This window comes from Oncorhynchus mykiss, chromosome 22 (genome assembly GCF_013265735.2).
Source record: "Oncorhynchus mykiss isolate Arlee chromosome 22, USDA_OmykA_1.1, whole genome shotgun sequence".
NCBI classification, from domain to species: Eukaryota; Metazoa; Chordata; class Actinopteri; order Salmoniformes; family Salmonidae; genus Oncorhynchus; species Oncorhynchus mykiss.
The window spans coordinates 25,973,980-25,997,887 of NC_048586.1; the positions used below are offsets into that span (position 1 = coordinate 25,973,980).

General features: G+C 42.7%; 1 protein-coding gene across 2 annotated transcripts in view; it reads right to left on the reverse strand.

Moving 5' to 3' along the window:
* Positions 1-23,908, reverse strand: part of LOC110501638 (vang-like protein 1) — a 56,092-nt gene that overhangs the window by 28,847 nt on the left and 3,337 nt on the right. For both annotated transcript variants that reach the window (XM_021579338.2, XM_021579339.2), the window contains exons 2-3: positions 7,711-7,954; positions 6,996-7,170 (exon numbers count right to left, since the gene is read on the reverse strand). In XM_021579338.2, the coding sequence (XP_021435013.2) occupies positions 6,996-7,170; positions 7,711-7,763 (228 nt within the window). In that variant the 5' untranslated portion in view covers positions 7,764-7,954. The remainder of the gene's footprint in view (positions 1-6,995; positions 7,171-7,710; positions 7,955-23,908) is intronic.

Here is a 23,908-nt window from a genome sequence, read left to right on the forward strand (position 1 = left end):
ACGACCTTCCCTATGCCTTGGTTGAAACTCAATCTACTATATTTGCAGATGATACTACAATTTATGCAGCAAGACAATCGGTTCAACAGGTACAGCAGGCTTTACAAGGAGATTTGGAGAATATCAGGAACTGGGTTTGCCAAAACAAACTTGTTTTAAACACCAAGAAAACTAAAGTTATGTTGGTCTGTTCAACTAGGAAAAGGCCAAAACAGCATGGGATACAATTAAGTATGGGAGGAGTACAAATTGAAGAAGTGGCAGAAACCAAACTATTGGGAGTGCAGCTAGACAACTGCTTATCATGGTCGTCTCAAATAACTAATCTATGTAAAAAGGAAAGATTCTTAAGCAGATAACCCAAGCATTAATTGAGATTCAGGTGAACTACTGTTCGGTGGTCTGGGGAAATGCAACATCAAGTGAAGTTAGGAGGCTGCAGAATACACAGAATAAAGCAGCAAGGATTGTTTTAAGGTGGAGACACAACGACGTTTCTACAACGCATCCAATTGACCACCAGAGGCATTCTTCAAAGGACAAAGGACTCGGTTTGGCAACATAGCCTTCCATCTACCACCAACCTTCCGAAGCTTAGAGAAAATATTTATTGCATTTTCCTTTTCCAAATAGGCGGTAATTTAGAACGCATAAGATACTGTATTTTCGATAGCACAGCTTCTCCCTTTGTCCCTCAGTCTTCCCGCTCTTTCACTCAAACCCAGCCCCTTTTCTTTTGTGTAACCAGCTGTCATATCTGTTCCGCTCACTAGGGACGTTTTCCTTTATGACGTAATTTGTAATCCATGTATGGTTCATTCTGTGTATATGTAATTCTGTGTGATTAGTTAGGTATTTAGTAAATAAATAATTAAACCCAATTTTGTATTGCTGATTCAACTTGTTAGCCAGGGTTCGTGAAGATAACCAAGAATTTACAACTTTCAGATGAGACCGAATTAAGGTGACGATTAATATTGACTGCTATTGATGTAAAATATTACAAGGTCTTTAAGAGTTTATTCGGAAGATAACAGCTCTATAAATATTATTTTGTGTTGCCCCGACTCTCTAGTTAATTACATGATTAGCTCAATCAGGTAATATTAATTACGGAGAAAGGATTTTATAGAATAGCATGTCATATCACTTATTCCGGCATAGCCAAAGACACGACACCTAGGTATTTGTAGTTGTCCACATGTTCTAAGTCAGAGCCGTCCAGAGTAGTGATGTTGGACGGGCGGGCAGGTGCAGGCAGCGATCGGTTGAAGAGCATGCATTTAGTTTTACTAGTAATTAAGAGCAATTGGGGGCCACAGAAGGAGAGTTGTATGGCATTGAAGCTCATCTGGAGGGTTGTTAACACAGTGTCCAAAGAAGGGCCAAAAGTATACAGAATGGTGTCGTCTGCGTAGAGGTGGATCAGAGACTCACCAGCAGCAAGAGCGACATCATTGATGTATACAGAGAAGCGAGTCGGTCCAATAATTTAACCCTGAGGTACCCCCATAGAGACTGCCAGAGACCCGACAACAGACCCTCCAATTTGACACACTGAACTCTATCAGAGAAGTAGTTGGTGTACCAGGCGAGGCAATCATTTGAGAAACCAAGGCTATCGAGTCTGTCAATCACCACATCCTCATCGGCAGAGTCGAAAGCCTCGGCCAGATCAATGAATACGGCTGCACAGTATTGTTTCTTATCAATTGTGGTTAAGATATCGTTTAAGACCTTGAGCGTGGCTGAGGTGCATCCATGACCAGATTGCATAGCGGAGAAGGTATGGTGGGATTCGAAATGGTCTGTTATCTGTTTGTTGACTTGGCTTTCGAAGAAATTAGAAAGGCAGGGTAGGATAGATATAGGTCTGTAGCAGTTTGGGTCAAGAGTGTCCCCCCTTTGAAGAGAGGGACGACCGCAGCTGCTTTCCAATCTTTGGGAATCTCAGACGACACGAAAGACCGGTTGAAAAGGCTAGTAATAGGGGTTGCAACAATTTCGGCAGAATGGGCCAAAATACCAGCAACAGTGTGAAAACCTTGTGAAGACTTACAGAAAACGTTTGACCTCTGTCATTGCCAACAAATGGTATATAAAAAGTATTGAGATAAACTTTTGTTATTGACCAAATACTTATTTTCCACCATAATTTGCAAATTAATTCATTAAAAATCCTACAATGTGATTTTCTGGATTTTTTTTCTCATTTTGTCTGTCATAGTTGAAGTGTACCTATGATGAAAATTACAGGCCTCTCATCTTTTTAAGTGGGAGAACTTGCACAATTGGTGGCTGACTAAATGATTACCGACAATGACAAGACAGCCTATAGGGAGGAGGTAAGAGACCTGGCCGTGTGGTGCAAGGATAACAACCTCTCCCTCAACATGATCAAGACAAAGGAGATGATTGTGGGCTACAGGAACAAGAGGACTGAGCAGCCCCCATTCTCATCGATGGGGCTGCAGTGGAGCAGGTTGAGAGCTTCAAGTTCCTTGGTGTCCACATTACCAAGAAACTAACATGGTCCAAGCACACCAAGACAGTCGTGAAGAGAGCATGACAACGCCTATTCTCCCCCAGGAGACTGAAAAGATTTGGCATGGGTCCTCAGATCCTCAAAAGGTTCTACTGCTGCACCCTCGAGAGCATCCTGACCGGTTGCATCACTGCCTGGTATGACAACTGCTTGGCCTCCTACCGCAGGCACTACAGAGGGTAGTGTGAACGGCCCAGTATATCACTGGGGCCAAGCTTCCTGCCATCCAGGACCTCTATACCAGGCGGTGTCAGAAGAAGGCCCTAAAAATTGTCAAAGACTCCAGCCACCCTAGTCATAGACTGTTCTCTCTGCTACAGCAGGGCAAGAGGTACCAGAACGCCAAGTCTAGGTCCAAGAGGCTTCTAAACAGCTTCTACCCCCAAGCCATAAGACTCCTGAAAACCTAATCAAATGGCTACCCAGACTATTTGCATTTCTCCCCACCCCACTCTTTTACACCGCTGCTACTCTCTGTTGTTATCATCTATGCATAGTCACTTTAATAACTCTAACTTCATGTTCATATTACCTCAATTAACTGGTGCCCCCGCACATTAACTCTGTACTGGTATCCCCCCCTATATATTTTTAAACTGCATTGTTAGTTAGGGGCTCGTAAGTAAGCATTTCACTGTAAACCTGTTGTATTCGGCGAGTGTGACAAATAAAATTTGATCTGAACAAAAATATAAACATCCAACAATTTCAAAGATTTTACTGAGTTCATATAAAATAAATCAGTCAATTGAAATAAATTCATTAGGCCCTAGTCTATGAATTTCACATGACTGGGAATACAGATATGCATCTGTTGATCACAACTAACTTTTTTTTTTTAAGTAGGGGTGTGGATCAGTAATCTAGTCTAGTCTAGTCGGTGACCACCATTTGCCTAATTTAAGTGGTTCCATGTGGCTCAGTTGATAGAGCATGGTACTTGCAATGCCAGGTTTGTAGATTCGATTCCCACAGTGGACCAGTACGAATGAAAATGTGTGCACTCACTACTGTAAGTCACTCTGGATAAGAGCTTCTGCTAAATGACTAAAATGTATTGCAACATCTCCTTCGCATAGAGTTGATCAAGCTGTTGATTTTGGCTTGTGGAATGTTGTCCCACTCCTCTTCAATGGCTGTGCGAAGTTGCTGGATACTAGCGAAAACTGAAACACGCTGTCGTACACGACAATCCAGAGCATCCCAAACATGCTCAAAGGGGTGACATGTCTGGTAAGTATGTAGGCCATGGAAGAACTGGGACATTTTCAGATTCCAGGAATTGTGTACAGATCCCTTGAGACATGGTGCTGTGCATCATCATGCTGAAACACGAGGTGATGGCGGTGGAAGAATGGCACAACTCAGGATCTCATCACGGTATCTCTGTGCATTCAAATTGCCATTGATAAAATGCAATTGTGTTCGTTTCCCGTAGTTTATGCCTGCCCATACCATATCCCCATCACCACCATGGGGCACTCTGTTGACAACAGCAAACGACGCTGAACTGCAGTCAGTTCAAGATCCCGATGAAGAGCATGCAGATGAGCTTCCCTGAGACAGTTTCTGACAGTTTATGAAGAAATTCTTCAGCTGTCCCGGTGGCTGGTCTCAGACGATCCCACAGGTGAAGAAGCCGGATGTGGTGGTCCTGGGCTGGCGTGGTTACACATGGTTTGTGGTTAATTTTGTTTTGTTTTAGGCCACATCTATTATTATTATTATATGTGAAATTAGTTTTAATACAGTTTAGGTGTAGTTTGGACGGGCCAGCAACTGTTGTTTTGCAGTCAGAAAATACACTATCTTATTATTTTAGTATTTACAATCCATGTGCTTCTGGATCAATCAATACATTTTCTAATTTGCATTTGGTGTCCTGAGGAATCTTAGAACCTATTTTAACATAATACATGCATTCATTTAGCAATTTATTAAGGAATATTTATATAATTGAAATATCAACGGTCAGAATGACCATCATTGCCATTCTAGTAGTTATGGAATTCTGGGGCTCTGAGTGTTAATCACACCTACAACCTATTAGATCATATAACTCTGTCCTGTCTGATGTCTCCCATTGTTACATACATTATCTTAATGTGCTCTCACTCTTCTCCATGTTAAAGATCAGTGAACACGGCCTATATATTATCTAACATCTCTTAAAGCATGGTACATATAACTAATGAGCCTCTCTGTAGCAATGGTAGAGCAAATGCAGGCTAAACGCTCTTCATTTACACTCTGTGGTTTAATCCCACAGATTAACTCAAAACTAATCAAAATGTACCATGTTATACAGACCGAAAGGCAGAGAAGCAGAGAAGAGGGGGCAGAGAAGGACAGAGACACAGTTAGAGAAACAGACACACAGAGAAAGAAAGAAAAGAAAGAAAGAAGGAAAGAAAGAAAGGAAAAAGAGGGAATGAGAGAGGGAGAGAAAGAGAAAATAAATAGAGATGGGTGGTGTTTGATGCTTGCTTGGCAGCCCTGTCCTCTGGTGGAGAGTGAATATAGATAGTATTCAGAGCCCTGGTTAGGCCTGTTACACACTATAATATGACACTAAACACAACACACACTAACACTGACTGACTAACAGGCTTCGCTCACAGACACATACAGTAACCTACTAACCCAACACACAAAAGAGCTTTACTGGTATGACTGGAGGTTATTCTGACGTGTGTGTGTGTGTGTTTCACATTGGTATACTGGGAAAAAGAACAATGACATTCAGTGGCACACAAAGGAACCTCACTGGTACGGCTAGAGGTTTGTCTGACATTTGTACTGTATTTGTGTGTGTATGTTTGCGAGGCCAAAAGGACAAAAGAGCAAAGACATTCCCAATTCTATTTGTTTCCACTACTTCCAAAAGCCTCAGCCCTGCATCATGTGACACACTGCCAGGTGAAGTAGATTAGCAGGCGTGTTAGAGGCCAATGCCAACCCCATAGCCTTCAGGCACAACACAACAGTACCATGACACAGAACACAGCCTTATGACATTATTTTCACCCGACAGACATTCACTGTTGGCAACCTCTCTATGAATCACACACAGACACCGACAGTACACACTACTCACAGACACAGGCAAGCGCACACACACACAACACACACACACACACACACACACACAGATCATAGGCATGCATGGATTATCGATATCAGCTTTCCTTAGAGTGGTGTTTGGCTGCATGCTAAAGCTAATCTCAGCCTACAGTATGTGAATTCCTCTGTGCCAGATTATATTAGCATTAGCCATATCCATTTGAAAGAGCATTGCTCTTAAAGCAGTGTCAGGGATGGGTTGGTGCCATTTGGAAGCACTGCACTGTAATGGTCATGTGATATGATTACAGATGACCTTTTACACTAGTTGGTAGACAGTGGCTGAACAACATTGCAGACAATGGGTCTGTAAGCCACAAGCTTACAATGACACCACAATGTGGAATGTTTGCAGCACGCTAGACCGAGTCAAACATCCAAATACAAAGAGACATGGAATGAGACAGACAGACAGACGGCTAGACAGACAGACACTGTTTGTAGCTGTATAAATGTAAGCAGTGCTTCGGTAATGCAGCTGAGATGTAGCTGGTACTGCACTACTTGCTGCATAGACCATTCATGCACATGTAGGCTCATAAATGCTTTATGCATCCACACACACACACACACACACACACACACACACACACACACACACACACACACACACACACACACACACGACCTTCCACTTACAAAGTCAAGTAGGTCAGAGAGTATGTGAATGGAGCCCAGGGCACGAGACAGAGTATACTCCTCCTAACATAACTATCACCATTTCGCTCTTTATCTATCGCTCTCCCTCCCCCTCTCTCTGCAGCAGTCTCCTTCACTTGATCCATCTACCTCTATAGCCAGTCTCTAGCCTTCTGACCCTAGCTTCAATAGCCCAGAGCTAAATCTCAACCCCATTGTCAGAGCATCTAAATCATAGGCTTGCTTCCAGAGATAACCATATGTGGATTTAAATCAAGACACATTCTGACCCACATACAGAATGATTACACATAGAACCACATTACTACACCCACACACACACACAGCACAGAAACACACGCAATTACAAAGAATGGGAAATATAGTTTGCACAGGCCAAGGGGAGATTTGCAAATCCTCTGACCTATTTGGCACCCAGTCACCATGGTGACTATGACCCTGTCACTATGGTGATTATGATGGGCCCAGATGTTTGAGTTTAAAACAGCATGGTGCGCGACTCAGCTGGTTCCCTGCTTGACTCTGCGAGAAGGAGATTGGTTGGGAGATGGCTTCTGTACAGGGTTCCTGTAAGCAAGTGCTGCACTGTACAGTATAGTTATGTAGGGATTTTTGAATCTCTCAGGCATGGTTTGTGTGAGTTTTGATTTGTTAGGTTGGAGCTTACCTGGAGGCTTGGAGCCTCGTCTCCAGCCACAGAGCTGGGGACTTCTAGCAGGGGCTCGCTGTTGTGGTTGGGGGAGGCCTGAGTGGGCCCGTAGGGGCTGTTGATGATTACAGACCGCTCTGACCGGCTGCTGTCCTTACTGCTGAGCTTACGCCGCTCACGCCGACTCTGCTCCCTACACACACACACGCACACACACGAGACAGTAAGAATATGGCAACGAACAAGTGGATGAGGGAGGAGAGGAAAGCCTCCTAATTAGTCTCTCACACTCCCCATCTCATTTACAGAACAAGTCAGAGTGAGTCAGTGAAATAGGTTAAAGGCAGTCAGCTGTGACAACCCTACTCCATGAGCTTTACCCATCACTCATCTCTCTCGCCCCCTCTTTTTAAAACTTTTTTCCAACAACTGACATGAGGCTAGGCTTAAATGAAAAAGTAATACACAATGGAGACAAACAGCATTCAGTTGCTCTGCGGCAGATATAGACATAAGCATCCCTCTGATGGTACAGACAGGCCTGCATCTGAACACACTCATTGGCAACTTGACCTTACATCCGCTTGGGTGGGTGTGTGTGTGTGTGTGTGTGTGTGTGTGTGTGTGTGTGTGTGTGTGTGTGTGTGTGTGTGTGTGTGCGGAGTGTGAGAGCGGAGAGAGAGAGCGAGAGAGGAGAGAGAGAAGACAGAGAGGAAGTCAACTGAGCTCTTACCCATGTCTGTTGGATCTGTTGGAGTAGCCAGAGTGGGTGGACTCGGTGTCCATGGTAACGCTGTTCAGAACAAGCGATTGGCCAGGTGTCTGAGGAGGGTGCCTGGGTGTGATGCAGGAGGGTGATGGTGGTCTGATGCAGGAAGAGATGGGTTAACTAACTAAACAGACTGGCAGCAGACTGAAGACGTCAGGGACCTACATTGACAACAACCCTGTAGAGGTCCTGTAGTCGACACATTGACCTGTGATAGAGAGAGCGGGAGAGAGCAGAGAGAGAGAGGAGTAGAGCAGAGAGAGAGAGGAGAGAGGTCTGTCATCAATTTTTTTTTAAATACAGCTCAGTTCTTCTACACCTGCATTGCTTGCTGTTTGGGGTTTTAGGCTGGGTTTCTGTACAGCACTTTGAGATATCAGCTAATGTACGAAAGGCTATATAAATCAATTTGATTTGATTTGATTCTGTGCTTGCTATCAGAGGCCTATTCACAAAATTGACCACAGGTAAAGCTTAAAGGAAGGCAAATGTAGCAGTTAAGTGCCAGCCTGTATCTGTTGAAACAGAGACTAGCGTGTTACAGTGATAGACAGCCTGGGAGACAGAATATTAAGAGAAGTATTCTCCATTTCATTGTTATTAAAGCTATTATAGGTGATGTGAGGAGTACGGTAAAGGATGACAGACAGGATGATGTGTAACCCAATCCCATCATCATTGGGGATGGTATTTAACAACACAGTGGCCCCCATCATTCTTAAATGGAAGAAGTTTGGAACCGCCAAGACTCTTTCTAGAGCTGGCCGCCCGGCCACACTGAGCAATCAGGGGAGAAGGACCTTGTTCAGGGAGGTGACCAGGAACCTGATGGTCACTATGACTGAGTGGAGATGGGAGAATCTTCCATAAGGACAACCATCTCTGCCGCACTCCACCAATCAGGCCTTTATGGTAGAGTGGCCAGACGGAAGCTACTCCTCAGTAAAAGGCACATGACAGCCTGCTTGGAGTTCAAAAGTTTGGAGTCACTTCGAAATGTACTTGTTTTTTAAAGAAAAGCACATTTTCTGTCCATTAAAATATCTAATTGATCAGAAATGCAGTGTAGACTTTGTTAATGTTGTAAATGACTATTGTAGCTAGAAATGGCAGATTTTTTCATGGAATATCTACATAGGCATACAGAGGTCCATTATCAGCAACCATCACTCCTTTGTTCCAATGGCACGTTGTGTTAGTTAATCCAAGTTTATCATTTTAAAACACTATTTGATCATTAGAAAACCCTTTTGCAATTATTTTAGCACAGCTGAAAACTGTTGTTCTGCTTAAAGAAGCAATAAAACTGGCCTTCTTTAAACTAGTTGAGTATCTGGAGCATCAGCATCTGTGGGTAAGATTACAGACTCAAAATGGCCAGAAACAAAAGAACTTTCTTCTGAAACTCATCAGTCTATTCTTGTTCTGAGAAATGAAGGCTATTACATGCGAGAAGTTGCCAAGAAACTGAAGATCTCACACAACGCTGTGTACTACTCATTCAAAAATAAGGACATTTCTAAGTGACCCCAAACTTTTGAACGGTAGTGTATATATAACAAACACACAGACAGCGCATGAGAACATGGTTGTGGGCAGGATATAGAAGAGTCAACAGGCTCAGCATACTGCAGACATACGGTAACTGTCTATGTGTATGTGTTTGAGTGGGAGTCACTGAGCACGTCTTGCCCCTTCTTTCTCACTCCTCAAAACTGGAGGCAGCAGCCACTTACTATAACCCTCCAACCCCCTTCCCCCAGCTCTGGCGTGATTCATGCTCCAGACAGGGGTCGTTAGTCTTTACACCCCGTCATGTGTGACTCTTCTTCTCTACTGGAACTATCTGTCCCCATGCAGCTGCCCCGACAACTCCGTGCCAATCACCTCCACTCGTCTCAGAATTATGGAAATATCACTATGCTTATAAATTATCTCCCTGACCAATGGTACACATTATCACCCAAATAGCACACTCAGCAAATTAGCATGCAAACCCACAGTGTTTATGGTGATTCCTCTGTGTGTGGATATCTGTTCTCGGTTCCTTGAGTAACACAGTGCATCTGATATCATGACTACTGTATGGGATGCAATGCGAAGCCCACTAGCCAGCTCAATAAATCATTTGAAGAATGAAGTGTTACCCATGTTTTTAGCATGTGGCTAGCTGAGGAATGCAAGGACTCCAGATATATGATACAGTGAATGCAGCTGAAAGCATCTGCAGTAGCTGTCTGTAAGCTACGAATAATGAGGGCTTCTACTTTCTAAATAAAAACACAAGCACACCAGAAATTCTCTGGGGAAATGCATGAATGAGTCAAAAAGGTGAGGGACGACTCACACATAAACACCCCCTCTGGGGCTAACTTTAATCCAGTATCAAATTCTAACCCCGGTGTGAAGGAGAGAGAGCACCCAGAATGGAAGTGTCTACTGTTGCCTTGGTAACAATGGAAGCATAAGGCTCCCTGTGGTTGCAATAATCATTGTATGCAATTGACATTACATGCAGCATTCAATCCTGTCATACACCACATCATGGTTTCACAAATGATTTGTTTATCCAAACGTTTGGTAATTGTAACAGACATAATGCTGGCTGTACAATTTAGCTAGCTAGCAAGCTAATCGAGCTAGCGATTCATGTTGGACATTTCCAGTTGAAACCAGAGTATGTGAGTGGAGCGTGCCCAATTTGACTGGAGCGCGGAGCGAGTTTCCCAAAGGCTGGAGCGTCTGCCTTCTCGTGCACTCCAAATCAAGGTGACTTACAAAGATGATGAGGAGCAAGAGAAGGAGTGCAGTGATGTCGTGTGGAGTCTGAAAAGACATGTATCCCGAAAGCATTATGGTGTACGTGCACATTACGTGCACATGCTAACAGAAAGGAACAAGGTTGGTAGCTAAATAAGTGTCATTGTAGCAAAGTATTTTTAAACAAAAAAATCTGATCTATTAAAATGTGTTAATTTTCGTTATATTATTTATACAATAGGCTATCATTGATTTTGGCCCAATAGGCCTGACATATTACCTATTTCAAGGAGATATCCGTTTTGATAGGGTTATTGTGCCTAATAACCTTTAGTCCTACCTATAGAAAAAAAACAACTCTGCATCCCTGCCCAGCCTGGCAAAAGTGGCCCGGAGGATGTTTAGCATCCCCAGAAGTGCTGCAAGCTCGGAGAGGGAACTGAATTCTCCGCTGCTGGCCTGCTCTCCAGGCACCATCGCATGAGTCTGAAGCCACAGACTCTGGCCAAACTCTAAAAGTGAATTCAAAAAGGCACTGTAGACTGAGTCTAATAAGGCATTTTTTGTTTCATTTTTATTTAATTCTAAGTAAGTCACAGCCTACAGTTGAAGTCAGAAGTTTACATACACTTAGGTTGGAGTCATTAAAACTCATTTTCAACCACTCCACAAATTTCTTGTTAACAAACTATAGTTTTGGCAAGTCGGTTAGGACATCTACTTTGTGCATGACACAAGTAATTTGTGTCAAGGTATTGGAGTGGCCATCACAAAGCCCTGACCTCAATCCTATAGAAAATTTGTGGGCAGAACTGAAAAAGCATGTGCGAGCAAGAAGGCCTACAAACCTGACTCAGTTACACCAGCTCTGTCAGGGGGAATGGGCCAAAATTCACCCAACTTATTGTGGGAAGCTTGTGGAAGGCTATCCGAAACGTTTGACCCAAATAAAACAATTTAAAGGCAATGCTGCCAAATACTAATTGAGTGTATGTAAACTTCTGACCCACTGGGAATGTGATGAAAGCTGACATAAATCACTCTCTCTACTATTATTCTGACATTTCACATTCTTAAAATAAAGTGGTGATCCTAACTGACCTAAAACAGGGAATTTTTACTCTGATTAAATGTCAGGAATTGTGAAAAACTGAGTTTAAATGTATTTGGCTAAGGTGTATGTCAACTTCCGACTTCAAATGTATATGCGCAACTTATACCATAATGATTTAATATAACAAAATGCTGTTTAAATGCTGAGCGCTTAATGTTCCTGCCAGCCTAGTGTGTCGCACTTTCAAATGCTTCACAATTTACAGTATTTCTTTTTTAGCTATAGCCTTGAAATAATTTAAATAATATAGCCTAAATAAATCATTTTCATTCAATCTCTGGCTCCTGACCTATTTAGAGAGTGTTTATTTGCCGTTTAATTAGACGTAGTTTATTTGAAATGATGAGCGCTTCTTACAGTCACCTTTTCATGTTGTTTACAAAAATACTTTTCATTAAAATCATGTGGTTAAGTTTCAATACTTCAAAACCAAATGGTAGGTCCAGGTAGTCACAAAAATATGGGTGTTGGTTAAATGGTGATTTTAATGAATAACTAGCTAACCAACAACTGTAACCAGGTATTTGAGAGACAAGTACTCATTGTGCACCTTTATTTATATTTATGTATGGCCTCACGAGTGGCGCAGCTATCTAAGACACTAATACAGACCCGGGTTCAATCCTAGGCTGTGTCACAGCCAGCCGTGCTCGGGAGACCCATGAGGCGGCACACTATTAGCCCAGCGTCGTCCGGGTGTAGAGCAGGGTTTGGTCGGCCGGGATTTCCTTGTCCCATCGCACTCTAGCGACTCCTTGTGTTGGGCCGGGCGCCTGCAAGCTGATTTCGGTCGCCAGTTTCCTCCGACACATTGGTGCGGTTAGCTTCCGGGTTAAGTGAGCAGGGTCAAGAAGCAGTGCGGTTTGGCAGAGTCCTGTTTCGGAGGATGCATGGCTCTCGACCTTCACCTCTCCTGAGTCCGTAGGGGAGTTGCAGCGATGGGACAAGACTAACTACCAATTGGATATCACAAAATTGGGGAGAAAAAGGAGTAAAAAGTACCAAAAAATATGAATAAATAATAAAGCAAAAAAATGAAAATATATACTTGATTTATGTATTAAATATATATGGTCGACTAAATATAGTTGCAGTTAAAATCTATAGTTGTGCACGCGTCAGTTTTGTTGCCAAACAACCAGTCCGTCTTTTCTGCTCACTGATTGGACATTGCATACAGGCAGTTGCTTGAAATAGGGTTGAATTCCATCTTGTGCGATGACATGCAACTAGGTTGCAGGCAAGTTTTGGGGGGTGACACGGAGCAACATAGATTGCGTCCAGATTGCCTCTCTGACAACGTCACACGAAGCAAAGAGAGAAAGAGCAGAGGAAGGCACATTGAGTGTAATGAATCATAGGCTTAAGAGTACCTTCTCATATTCATCATTCTCACATCATCCCCTTTCTCTCTCTCACACACACACACCACAAATATGAGGCTTTAACCCCTGGAGTGCTGATGTCCCCACGTGTGTATGTGCAGTGGTATGTGCGGCAGCCCTCTCCCTCGGAGCAGTCATCCGAGTTGTAAACATAGAGACATAGCCAACCAGGTCATGTGGAAAATCACAGCCTATGGGCAAGACAAACTATCAGTTACAAACCAACACATTAAACACTGAACATGAATACAGCCTACTGAAATAACAATGTGTGTGACAACTGCCGGGGGGAGGACTGGTCTAACTGGAGGTGTCATAAAACAAATTCACCCCACTACCCAACATAAAACACTTTTTTTTTTACCCCTTATACGGTTATAAAAAAACAAAAAAAACAGGCAAACCCTTCCCCTCATAGAATAAAAAAAGATAACCACCACAAATAACAATAACTGTAGCAACCCTGTCTGTATAAATGTGGATGTTGACTTGACCACTTCAGCATGGTTTTGTGGCACAAAGGGCATGGTTTTGTGCCACAAAGGGCTACGGGCCAGGAGGTTGAGGGTTCGCCGACCACAACAGACTAGCTCACTCACAAATCAGAGCCAGTTGCAGACAATGATCACCTAGGGAAATCACATTTTGATGTCATATTTATAATTATATAAAATACATGCCATTATTTCCCCCTAACAGGTTTATGTGCCAATGCACCACACACAACCAATAAGCAATGCATTACCGCATACCGATTATCCACTTCAAGCACTTTCATCATGGTTTGAGTTTTCAACATCACAATCCAATAGAGTATGTCAATCTCGACAAACAGAAAATACATCCACTCCCTACTCAGTATCAAAGGCTTGGCAATCTCCCGAAGGTCATTAACCTTTTTGGTGTTTTGTAACAGATGTCTCTTTCCATTCATCGAATGGCCGATTTTTGACATTTTGTTGTGTTAGGGACGACCATCTACACACAATACCCCATAATTAAAGTCAAAACATGTTTTTAGAAATGTTTGAAAATGTATTGAAAATGAAATACAGATATCTAATTTTACATAAGTATTCACACCCCTGACTCAATACTTTATACTTTGTAGAAGAACCTTTGGCAGCGATTACAGCCGTCTTTCTGGGCAAGTCTAAGAGCATTCCACACCTGGATTATGCAACATTTTCCCATTATTCCAAATTATTTAAGCTCGGTCAAAGTGGTTGTTGATCATTCCTAGACAACAATTTTCAGGTCTTGCCATAGATTTTCAAGAAGATTCAAGTCAAAACTGTAACTCGGCCACTCAGGAACATTCACAGTCTCCTTGGTAAGAAACTACAGTGTAGATTTGGCCTTGTGTTTTAGTCCTGCTGAAAGGTGAATTCATCTCCCAGTGTCTGGTGGAAAGCCGATTGAAACAGGTTTTGAGCGTTCAGCAGCCAACAAGTGCTCAGCATGTGGGAACTCCTTCAAGACTGTTGGAAAAGCCTTCCAGGTGAAGCTGGTTCAGGGAATGCCAAGTGTGTGCAAAGCTGTCATCAAGGCAAACTTTGAAGAATTTCTTTAACACTTTTTTGGTTATTACATGATTCCATAGTTTTGATGTCTTCACTACTAATCTAGAAAATAGTAAAAATAAAGAAAAACCCTGGAATGAGTAGGTGTGTCCAAACTTTTGACTGGTACTGTATACTAAATAATATATGTGTGTGAAATTCACTGATTTAGAATGGACCATTATCATGGGAAAAATACATATCATCTATGCACTTAGCGAATGGAGGACAGGTTTCCCGTGGTTCATTTTCATGCCAGCCAAGTAAGCTATACTTCTGTTTTAAAGATAAACAATGTGATTAATATTAGGAAAGTTGAGAAATAAATATAGTAGGCATAGCCTCCTCTTTTTAGTAGAGGCCATCACTGTTTTTTCAACTATTGCATAGCCTATAGAAATATTGCGCAACATGAGCCCTCATGAAGTGTTTGATTCGATTTTCGATTACATTTGCATTGATGTCAAAGTGATTAGAGGGACAATAGCGTGCCGAGTACCAGGTAGGTAGCAAGTTGTGTAGGCAACTAATGACCAACAGCAGCATCAGAGCTTGGAGAAGCTTAATTCATTTGTGGAATTTGACTGCCTTCATGACTCGTGACCGCCGGAGTGGCGGTAATACGGTCACGCAACAGCCCTAATAGTGACTGGTTGTGTTTATGTTTATAAGGTAATACATTTAAACTGTATTGATGTGTTACATAAAGGAGTCAGAATGCACGTGAAGTTTTCCTGAATAATTGGGCCTGCTGGGAGCATAGGCCTATATGGTTACACTATATAGGACACCTTGGGAGAATGATGATCGGCAACAGATCGGCACAAAAGTACCAGAAGTAAAAATACTGCCAAACTGTCCTGTGTCTTTCTAGACCTTATAATCTGTCGAGAGTAGACCCACAACTGAAATAGAATGAAACATTCAAATAACGGGGCTTTTGCGCCAGTATTCAAATGACATTTCACTGCCGTTTACAGCCTAGAGTAGAATTGTACTCTATTATGATCACTAGAAAACAAATGAACTGTATAACTTATTTGAATATTTTTTTAAGGGAGACAAATCCAGCAAAAAAAATCTAAATATCATAATAAAACAATAAAAAAGTTGTACTCCTTGTAATAATACTAAGCAACCTTTGTACAACACCTAGCGACCTCACCTAGCGACCTCACCTAGCGACCTCACCTAGCGACCTCACCTAGAGATTTTAGCCTTTTGCTATTGTAGTGAACGGTGGGGCAGTGAATACAACTCGTTTCGCTGGTGTGAAAGACAAATACCCTACGCATTGTTGCAATAGAGTTAACTCACTGTAACGTCTCTCATATAGCGAGGCTTGCTACACCGCCCTCTCCGTACGTGAAGGCATGTCCCTGTCCTTCATCTCCCTAACACATCAGAGCTGTGCCCTCCAATGGCTGAATGTCCCCTATCCCACTTCTGACACCAATGTAGCAAATGGCAGGACAAGGAAGTGAAACTGGGTCACTGGCGTGAAAGGCAAACACACTATGCATTGTGCAAATAGGGTTAACACACTTGGTAGGAATAGTATCATTACATTTTGGTCATCTAGCAGACGCACTTATCCAGAGCGACTTACAGGAACAATATTAGGGTTAACTGCCTTGCTCAAGGGCAAATCTATAGATTTGTCACCGAGTCGGCTCATGGATTCGAACCAGCGACTTTAGGTTACTGGGCCAACACCCTTAACTGCTAGGCTATCTGCCGCCCTCATCCTGGCTCATATAGCGAGGATTATGATATTATAATGGTTTTGGAATTACAGTCACCAGGATTTGAGTCCCAGTCAGAGTACCTATCTAATCTACTATATTGGTGTCAGGTGTTAGAGAGCGCCATTGAAAACATGTGCCAGCCAAGTTTTAGTCACAGTACATTTGTGTTAGGCTAGCGGTGTTTCAGTAAGGTTTCTGTACTGCACATGTGATGGCAGAGCATGCAAAACAAATGTGCACCCAAGTGAAACAAATCATCATAATATCATTCTGCCAGGTAGGCCTACTTTGCAGTCAACATTTAATTGGGAAGGTTTATGAGGAAAAACTTTGAAAATGACTGTTGTTTCAGCATGCATCAAGGATTTTTAGAGCCGATATGCTTTATAATGTATATAAGAAGTGTTTACTTCAGGTTGATTACTAGCACATAGTGTTGCTATGTCCCATAAATTCAATCCAAATCAACTTAAAGTACCTACAAAATGAGTTGTGCAGCAGAAGGAAGGCTACAGATACATTTTCCCTTTTTCTGTTTGCGATTCACAAATTATTATTTTGATTCCCATGATTCACCGCGGTTTAACTGAACCCCATCTACTACAATGGTGAAGCATACCATTCAATTTGTCAAAAACATTTAAAAAATAATAATAACTAGATTTTGGAACATTGCTGCGGGGACTTGCTTCGATTCAGCAACAAGAGCATTAGTGAGGTCGATCACTGATGTTGGGTGATTAGGCCTGGCTCACAGTCGGCGTTCCAATTCATCCCAAAGGTGTTTGATGGGGTTGAGGTCAGGGCTTTATGCAGGCCAGTCAAGTTCTTCCTCACCAATCTCGACAAACCATTTCTGTATGGACCTCTTTGTGCATGGGGGCATTGTCAGGCTGAAACAAGAAAGGGCCTTCCCCAAACTGTTGATTCTGTGCTTCCAACTTTGAGGCGTCTAGAATGTCATTGAGCTGTCCCAGAACTAAGGGGCCTAGCCCAAACCATGAAAAACAGCCCCAGACCATTATTCCTCCTCCACCAAACTTTACAGTTGCTACTATACATTGGGTCAGGTAGTGTTCTCCTGGCATCCGCCAAACCTAGATTCGTCCGAAGGACGTGATTCATCACTCCAGAGAACGTGCTTCCACTGCTCCAGAGTCCAATGGCGGAAAGCTTTACACCACTCCAGCCGACGCTTTGCATTGCGCATGATAATCTTAAGTTTTTGTGCGGCTGCTCGGCCATGGAAACCCATTTCATGAAGCTCCCGACGAACAGTGATTGTGCTGACGTTGCTTCCAGAGGCAGTTTGGAACTCGGTACTGAGTGTTGCATCTGAGGGCAGAAGATTTGTACGTGCTATGCGCTTAAGCACTCAGTGGTCCAGTTCTGTGAGCTTGTGTGGCCTACCACTTCACGGCTGAGCCGTTGTGGAAACGTCTAGGAGTAACTTCATAGTAACAGCACTTACAGTTGACCAGGGCAGCTCTATCAGGGCAGAAATTTGACGAACTGACTTGTTGAAAAGGTAGCATCCTATGGTGGTGCAACATTGAAAGTCACTGAGCTTCAGGGCTCCTGAGTGGCACAGCAGTCTAAGGCACTGCATCTCAGTCCTAGAGACGTCACTACAAACCCTGATTCGATTCCAGGCTGTATCACAACCGGCCGTGATTGGGAGTCCCATAGGGCGGCGCACAATTGGCCCAGCACATTCTGGTTTAGGGTTTGGCCGGGGTAGGCCGTCATTGTAAATAAGAATTTGTTCTGAACTGACTTGCCTAGTTAAATAAGGGTTAAATAAATTAAACAAAACAAAAAGGCCATTCTACTGCCAACGTTTCACTATGGAGATTGCATGGCTGTGTGCTTGATTTTTTACACCTGTCAGCAACGGGTGTGGCTGAAATAGCCAAATCCACTCATTTGTAGGGGTGTCCACATACATTTGTATGTATTTTGTATTTGCTATAATTACATTTCTGTATGTGGTTATGGTTCAGACATATTCATGAGAGCAGAAAGTGAAATTAATGTAATATAAACACTCATTAGGCTGTTTATCTAGGATTTGCACTGAGACTCAGGGTCAGTTATATTATCCTACATTCCTCCAAGCTTCAAAGTGTTTCCTTTCAAATGGTACCTAGTATATGCATATCCTTGCTTCAGGGTCTGAGCTACAAGCAGTTAGATTTGGGATTTGTCATTTTAGGCAACATTTGAAAAAAAAGTGCCGATCCTAAGAAACGAGAGAGACATTTACAGTGTAAAAGGTCAGTTAGGTCTAGGACTGTGGCGGTCATGACATGTCAGCCAGTGATTAGCAGTTATTTGCTTGACAGTCTCACGGTAACTGATCGTTAATTATCATAAACACATTTAGCATCTCCTGGCTTCCAAACATAGCCTACAAGCCACTGATGCAGACTATTGGATTTATTAGACTTTTTTAAAAATGTAGACGTTCCATAGTCTACACCTTCACAATACATTCATTATGTATTTCAGACAGGTCTAAAGAAACATGATATAAAGAAAATGTCTATTTCAGAAGAACAGAATAGCATACTCCTTGTCCTTATGTTAGGCCCTGATCTGGCTATATCATATGGCTGTGGGCTACATTAGTTCATTTAGCAGACAGGATTTTCTTAGAATTCCATGGCATTATATTTTAGTATGAAGAGTACAATAATTATTGAACATAACTGAATAAAATAGGATGTTTTCTCCAAAAGATTTCTGAGGGAGTGCACACATGCAACTACTCTGTGTTAAGCCGTTAACAAAGAAACAGATCTCCCTATTCCTAATATAATAATTAGAATTCCCTCTCCCAGCTGTGTGTTCCGAAGCACCTCTCACTCAGATAGCTCAATTCTTATCAGCCAATGCCCGTCACGTGATCGAGGCTTTCTCACAGGCTCCAATTTTTTATTTGATTTTTGAATACATTTGCATTGATGTCAGAGTGACAAGAATGCTGAGTACCAGGCAGTTAGCAAGTTTGGTAGGCTAATAATGTCCATCAGCAGCATCAGAGCTTGGAGAAGTCTAATTACCGTGACTAAATGGTCACGTGGAATTTGACTGCCGTCACAACTTGTGACCGCCAGAGTGGCGGTATTACAGTCACCGTAACAGCCATAGTTAGGTCACTCTTTAACCTTTTCCCTACAGATGACTCTCATCTTATGTAATCAGTTACAAGGCCAGGGAATGATGTGATTTATGTGTGTGTGTTTGTGTGGACTTAAAAATGTTTGTGTTTGTATGTGTGTGTATAATATACATATATATATATTTGTACTCATTTGCCCCAGTTGTACATTCAGTTGGCCCATAGACAGGGTAGAGGGGAAGGGAGTGTGATCAGAGAAGCCAACACATTCAGCTGTATGCAGCCTGCCAGCATGGCATCATCTTGTGTGGCACACATTAACCTAGCCTGCATGGATCACTGGTTACCATGGCATCCACACTGTGCCCTCCCTCCCCCACCCCTATTAGCCCCCCTCCCCCTCTGAATGCCCTGCCCTGATGGTGGCAAAGTGCCAGGCATTTAGTGTGTGTTTGTTTGTTTAGCAGTCAAACATATGCCTATACCCACCACCCCATCCTAAACACAAACATATGTACTGTATTCACATGTACAACAAACAAGGTCAATGAAAGACAGAAACACACTTAGTAATAAACAAATAACAAACTCCAAGGTGGATATAGGAACACAGGAGGACATACACATACATGCAAGCACGTGATGAGGTTTAAGTCTGTTGGAAATTAAGTAAAATGGTGACAGAGAATCTTTGCAGGGCTATTTATAGAGAAAGCAATCTGGCCATGGACTATAGATAAGCCTATAACAGCTGTTGACTAACAATACTGCAGTGTACAAACACACACAGGGGGGGGGGGGCTTTGGGCAGTGTGGGGACCGAGAAAGAGTTCACACCATGAAGCCAGACATGTCTGACAGTGTGGGTTAACAGTGAGAGTCAAAATAAAGCCAGAAGCATAGAACATAACCTTTAAAACATATACAGCTCAGGATACATATGGTTAAATGTAATGCATGTAAACTCAGCAAAAAAAGAAAAAACATCCTCTCACTGTCAACTGCGTTTATTTTCAGCAAACTTAACGTGTAAAGATTTGTATGAATATAAGATTCAACAACTGAGACAAATTGAACAAGTTCCACAGACATGTGGCTAACAGAAATTGAATAATGTGTCTCTGAACAAAGGGGGGGGGGGGGGGGGGGGTCAAAAGTAAGTCAGTATCTGGTGTGGCCACCAGGTGCATTAAGTACTACAGTGCATCTTCTCCTCATGGACTGCACCAGATTTGCCAGTTCTTGCTGTGAGATGTTACCCCACTCTTCCACCAAGGCACCTGCAAGTTCCCAGATATTTCTGGGGGGAATGGCCCTGGCCCTAGCCCTCACCCTCCGAGCCAACAGGTCCCAGATGTGCTCAATGGGATTGAGATCCGGGCTCTTCGCTGGCCATGGCAGAACACTGACATTCCTGTCTTGCAGGAAATCACACACAGAATGAGCAGTATAGCTGGTGGCATTGTCATGCTGGAGGGTCATGTCAGGATGAGCCTGCAGGAAGGGTACCACATGAGGGAGGAGGATGTCTTCCCTGTAACGCACAGCGTTGAGACTGCCTGCAATGACCACAAGCTCAGTTCGATGATGCTGTGACACAGACCATGACGGACCCTCCATCTTCAAATCGATCTCGCTCCAGAGTAAAGGCCTCTGTGTAACGCTCATTCCATCGATGATAAATGCGAATCCGATCATCACCCCTGGTGAGACAAAACCGCGACTCATCAGTGAAGAGCACTTTTTGCCAGTCCTGTCTGGTCCAGTAACGGTGGGTTTGTGCCCATAGGCGACGCTGTTGCCGGTGCTGTCTGGTGAGGACCTGCCTTACAACAGGTCTACAAGCCCTCAGTCCAGCCTTTCTCAGCCTATTGCGGACACCCGCAGGTGTGATGTTCGGATGTACCGATCCTGTGCAGGTGTTGTTACACGTGGTCTGCCACTGCGAGGACGATCAGCTGTCCGTCCTGTTTCCCTGTAGCGCTGTCTTAGGCGTCTCACAGTACGGACATTGAAATGTATTGCCCTGGCCACATCTGCAGTCCTCATGCCTCCTTGCAGCATGCCTAAGGCACGTTCACGCAGATGAGCAGGGACCCTGGGAATTTTCTGTTTGTGTTTTTCAGAGTCAGTAGAAAGGCCTCTTTAGTGTCCTAAGTTTTGCTAACTGTGACCTTAATTTCCTACCGTTTGTAAGCTGTTAGTGTCTTAACGACTGTTCCACAGGTGCATGTTCATTAATTGTTTATGGTTCATTGAACAAGCATGAGAAACAATGTTTAAACCCTTTACAATGAATATCTGTGAAGTTATTTGGATTTTTATGAATTATATTTGAAAGACAGGGTCCTGAAAAAGGGACAATTCTTTTTTTGCTGAATTTGTGTGTGCGTACTAGTGTTCATCCAGTAAGTATTTTCATTGAGCTGGTTAAGATACCATACCACATGACTCATGAATCATCTTACCGGTGTGTTCAAGAACAAACAAAAAAACCTGCATTCACTTTAGATATCATCCAAGGTCAGAAAGCGGGAGGGAGAACATTTGTGACTAAGACATACAAACACACACACAGGTCCTACACATACAGTTGAAGTCGGAGGTTTACATACACCTGAGCCAAATACATTTAAATTAAGTTTTTCACAATTCCTGACATTTATTCCTAGTAAAAATCCCCTCTCTTAGGTCAGTTAGGATCACCACTTATGTTTAAGAATGTGAAATGACAGAATAATAGTAGAGAGAATGATTAATTTCAGCTTTGATATCTTTCATCACATTCCCAGTGGGTCAGAAGTTTACATACACTCAATTAGTATTTGGTAGCATTGCCCATAAATTGTTTAACCTGGGTCAATTGTTTTGGGTAGCTACCCACAATAAGCTGGGTGAATTTTGGCCCATTCCTCCTGACAGAGCAGGTTTGTAGGCCTCCTTCCTCACACACGCTTTTTCAGTTCTGCCCACAAATTCTCTACAGGATTGAGGTCAGGGCATTGTGATGGCCACTCCAATACCTTGACTTTGTTGTCCTTAAGCCATTTTGCCACAACTTTGGAAGTATGCTTGGGGTCATTGTCCATTTGAGACCAAGCTTTAACTTCCTGACTGATGTCTTGAGATGTTGCTTCAATATATCCACATAATTGTCCTGCCTCATGACACCATCTATTTTGTGAAGTGCACCAGTCCCTCCTGCAGCAAAGCACCCCCACAACATGATGCTTCCACCCCCGTGCTTCACAGTTGGGATGGTATTCTTCGGCTTGCAAGCCTCCCCCCTTTTCCTCCAAACATAACAATGGTCATTATGGATAAACAGTTCTATTTTTGTTTCATCAGACCAGAGGACATTTCTCCAAAAAGTACGATAGTTGTCCCCATGTGCAGTTGCAAACTGTAGTCTGGCTTTTTTTTAATGGTGATTTCGGAGCAGTGGCTTCTTCCTTGCTTAGTGGCCTTTCAGGTTATGTCGATATAGGACTGTGGATATAGATACTTTTGTACCTATTTCCTCCAGATTCTTCACATGGTCCTTTGCTGTTGTTCTGGGATAGAGTTACACTTTTCGCACCAAAGTACGTTCATCTCTAGGAGACAGAACGCCTCTCCTTCCTGAGCGGTATGATGGCTGCGTGGTCCCATGGTATTTATACTTGCGTACTATTGTTTGTACAGATGAACCTGGTACCTTCAGGCGTTTGGAAATTGCTCCTAAGTATAAACCAGACTTGTAGAGATCTACAGATTTTTTCTGAGTTCTTGGCTTATTTCTTATGATTTACCCATGATGTCAAGCAAAGAGGAACTGACTTTGAAGGTAGGCCTTGAAATACATCCACAGGTACACCTCCAATTGACTCAAATTATGTCAATTAGCCTATCAGAAGCTTCTAAAGCCATGTTGAAAGGCATATTCAACTTAGTGTATGTAAACTTCTGACCCACTGGAATTGTGATACAGTTCATTATAAGTGAAATAATCTGTCTGTAAACAATGGTTGGAAAAAGTACTTGTGTCATGCACAAAGTAGATGTCCTAACCGACTTGCCAAAACTATAGTTTGTTAACAAGAAATTTGTGGAGTGGTTGAAAAATGAGTTTTAGATGACTCCTAATTGTATGTAAACCTAATTGTTTGTAAACTTCACACACACAAGAGAAGAGAGAGCTGTTAATGGTCACAAACACTCAAAACCTCAAATGTAAAGAGAGAGAAGCGAGCTGACACACTTTTCTGGTACGCAATCCAACCGCCGTGGTTCCAAACCCCTTCATGCGAAATGAAATAGTAGCCCAAGTACAGTGCATCATGATTCAGGATGAGAGAAGGAAGGCTTGTGAGACTTGAGAACTAACACTTGTCTGGTTGAATGGCTGACTAGATGCTTCTTAACAGGTAACAGGCTCAGGACATGCCTTTGCTCACCGCTGTTCTGCCGTTGAGTATGGCAGTTAACCC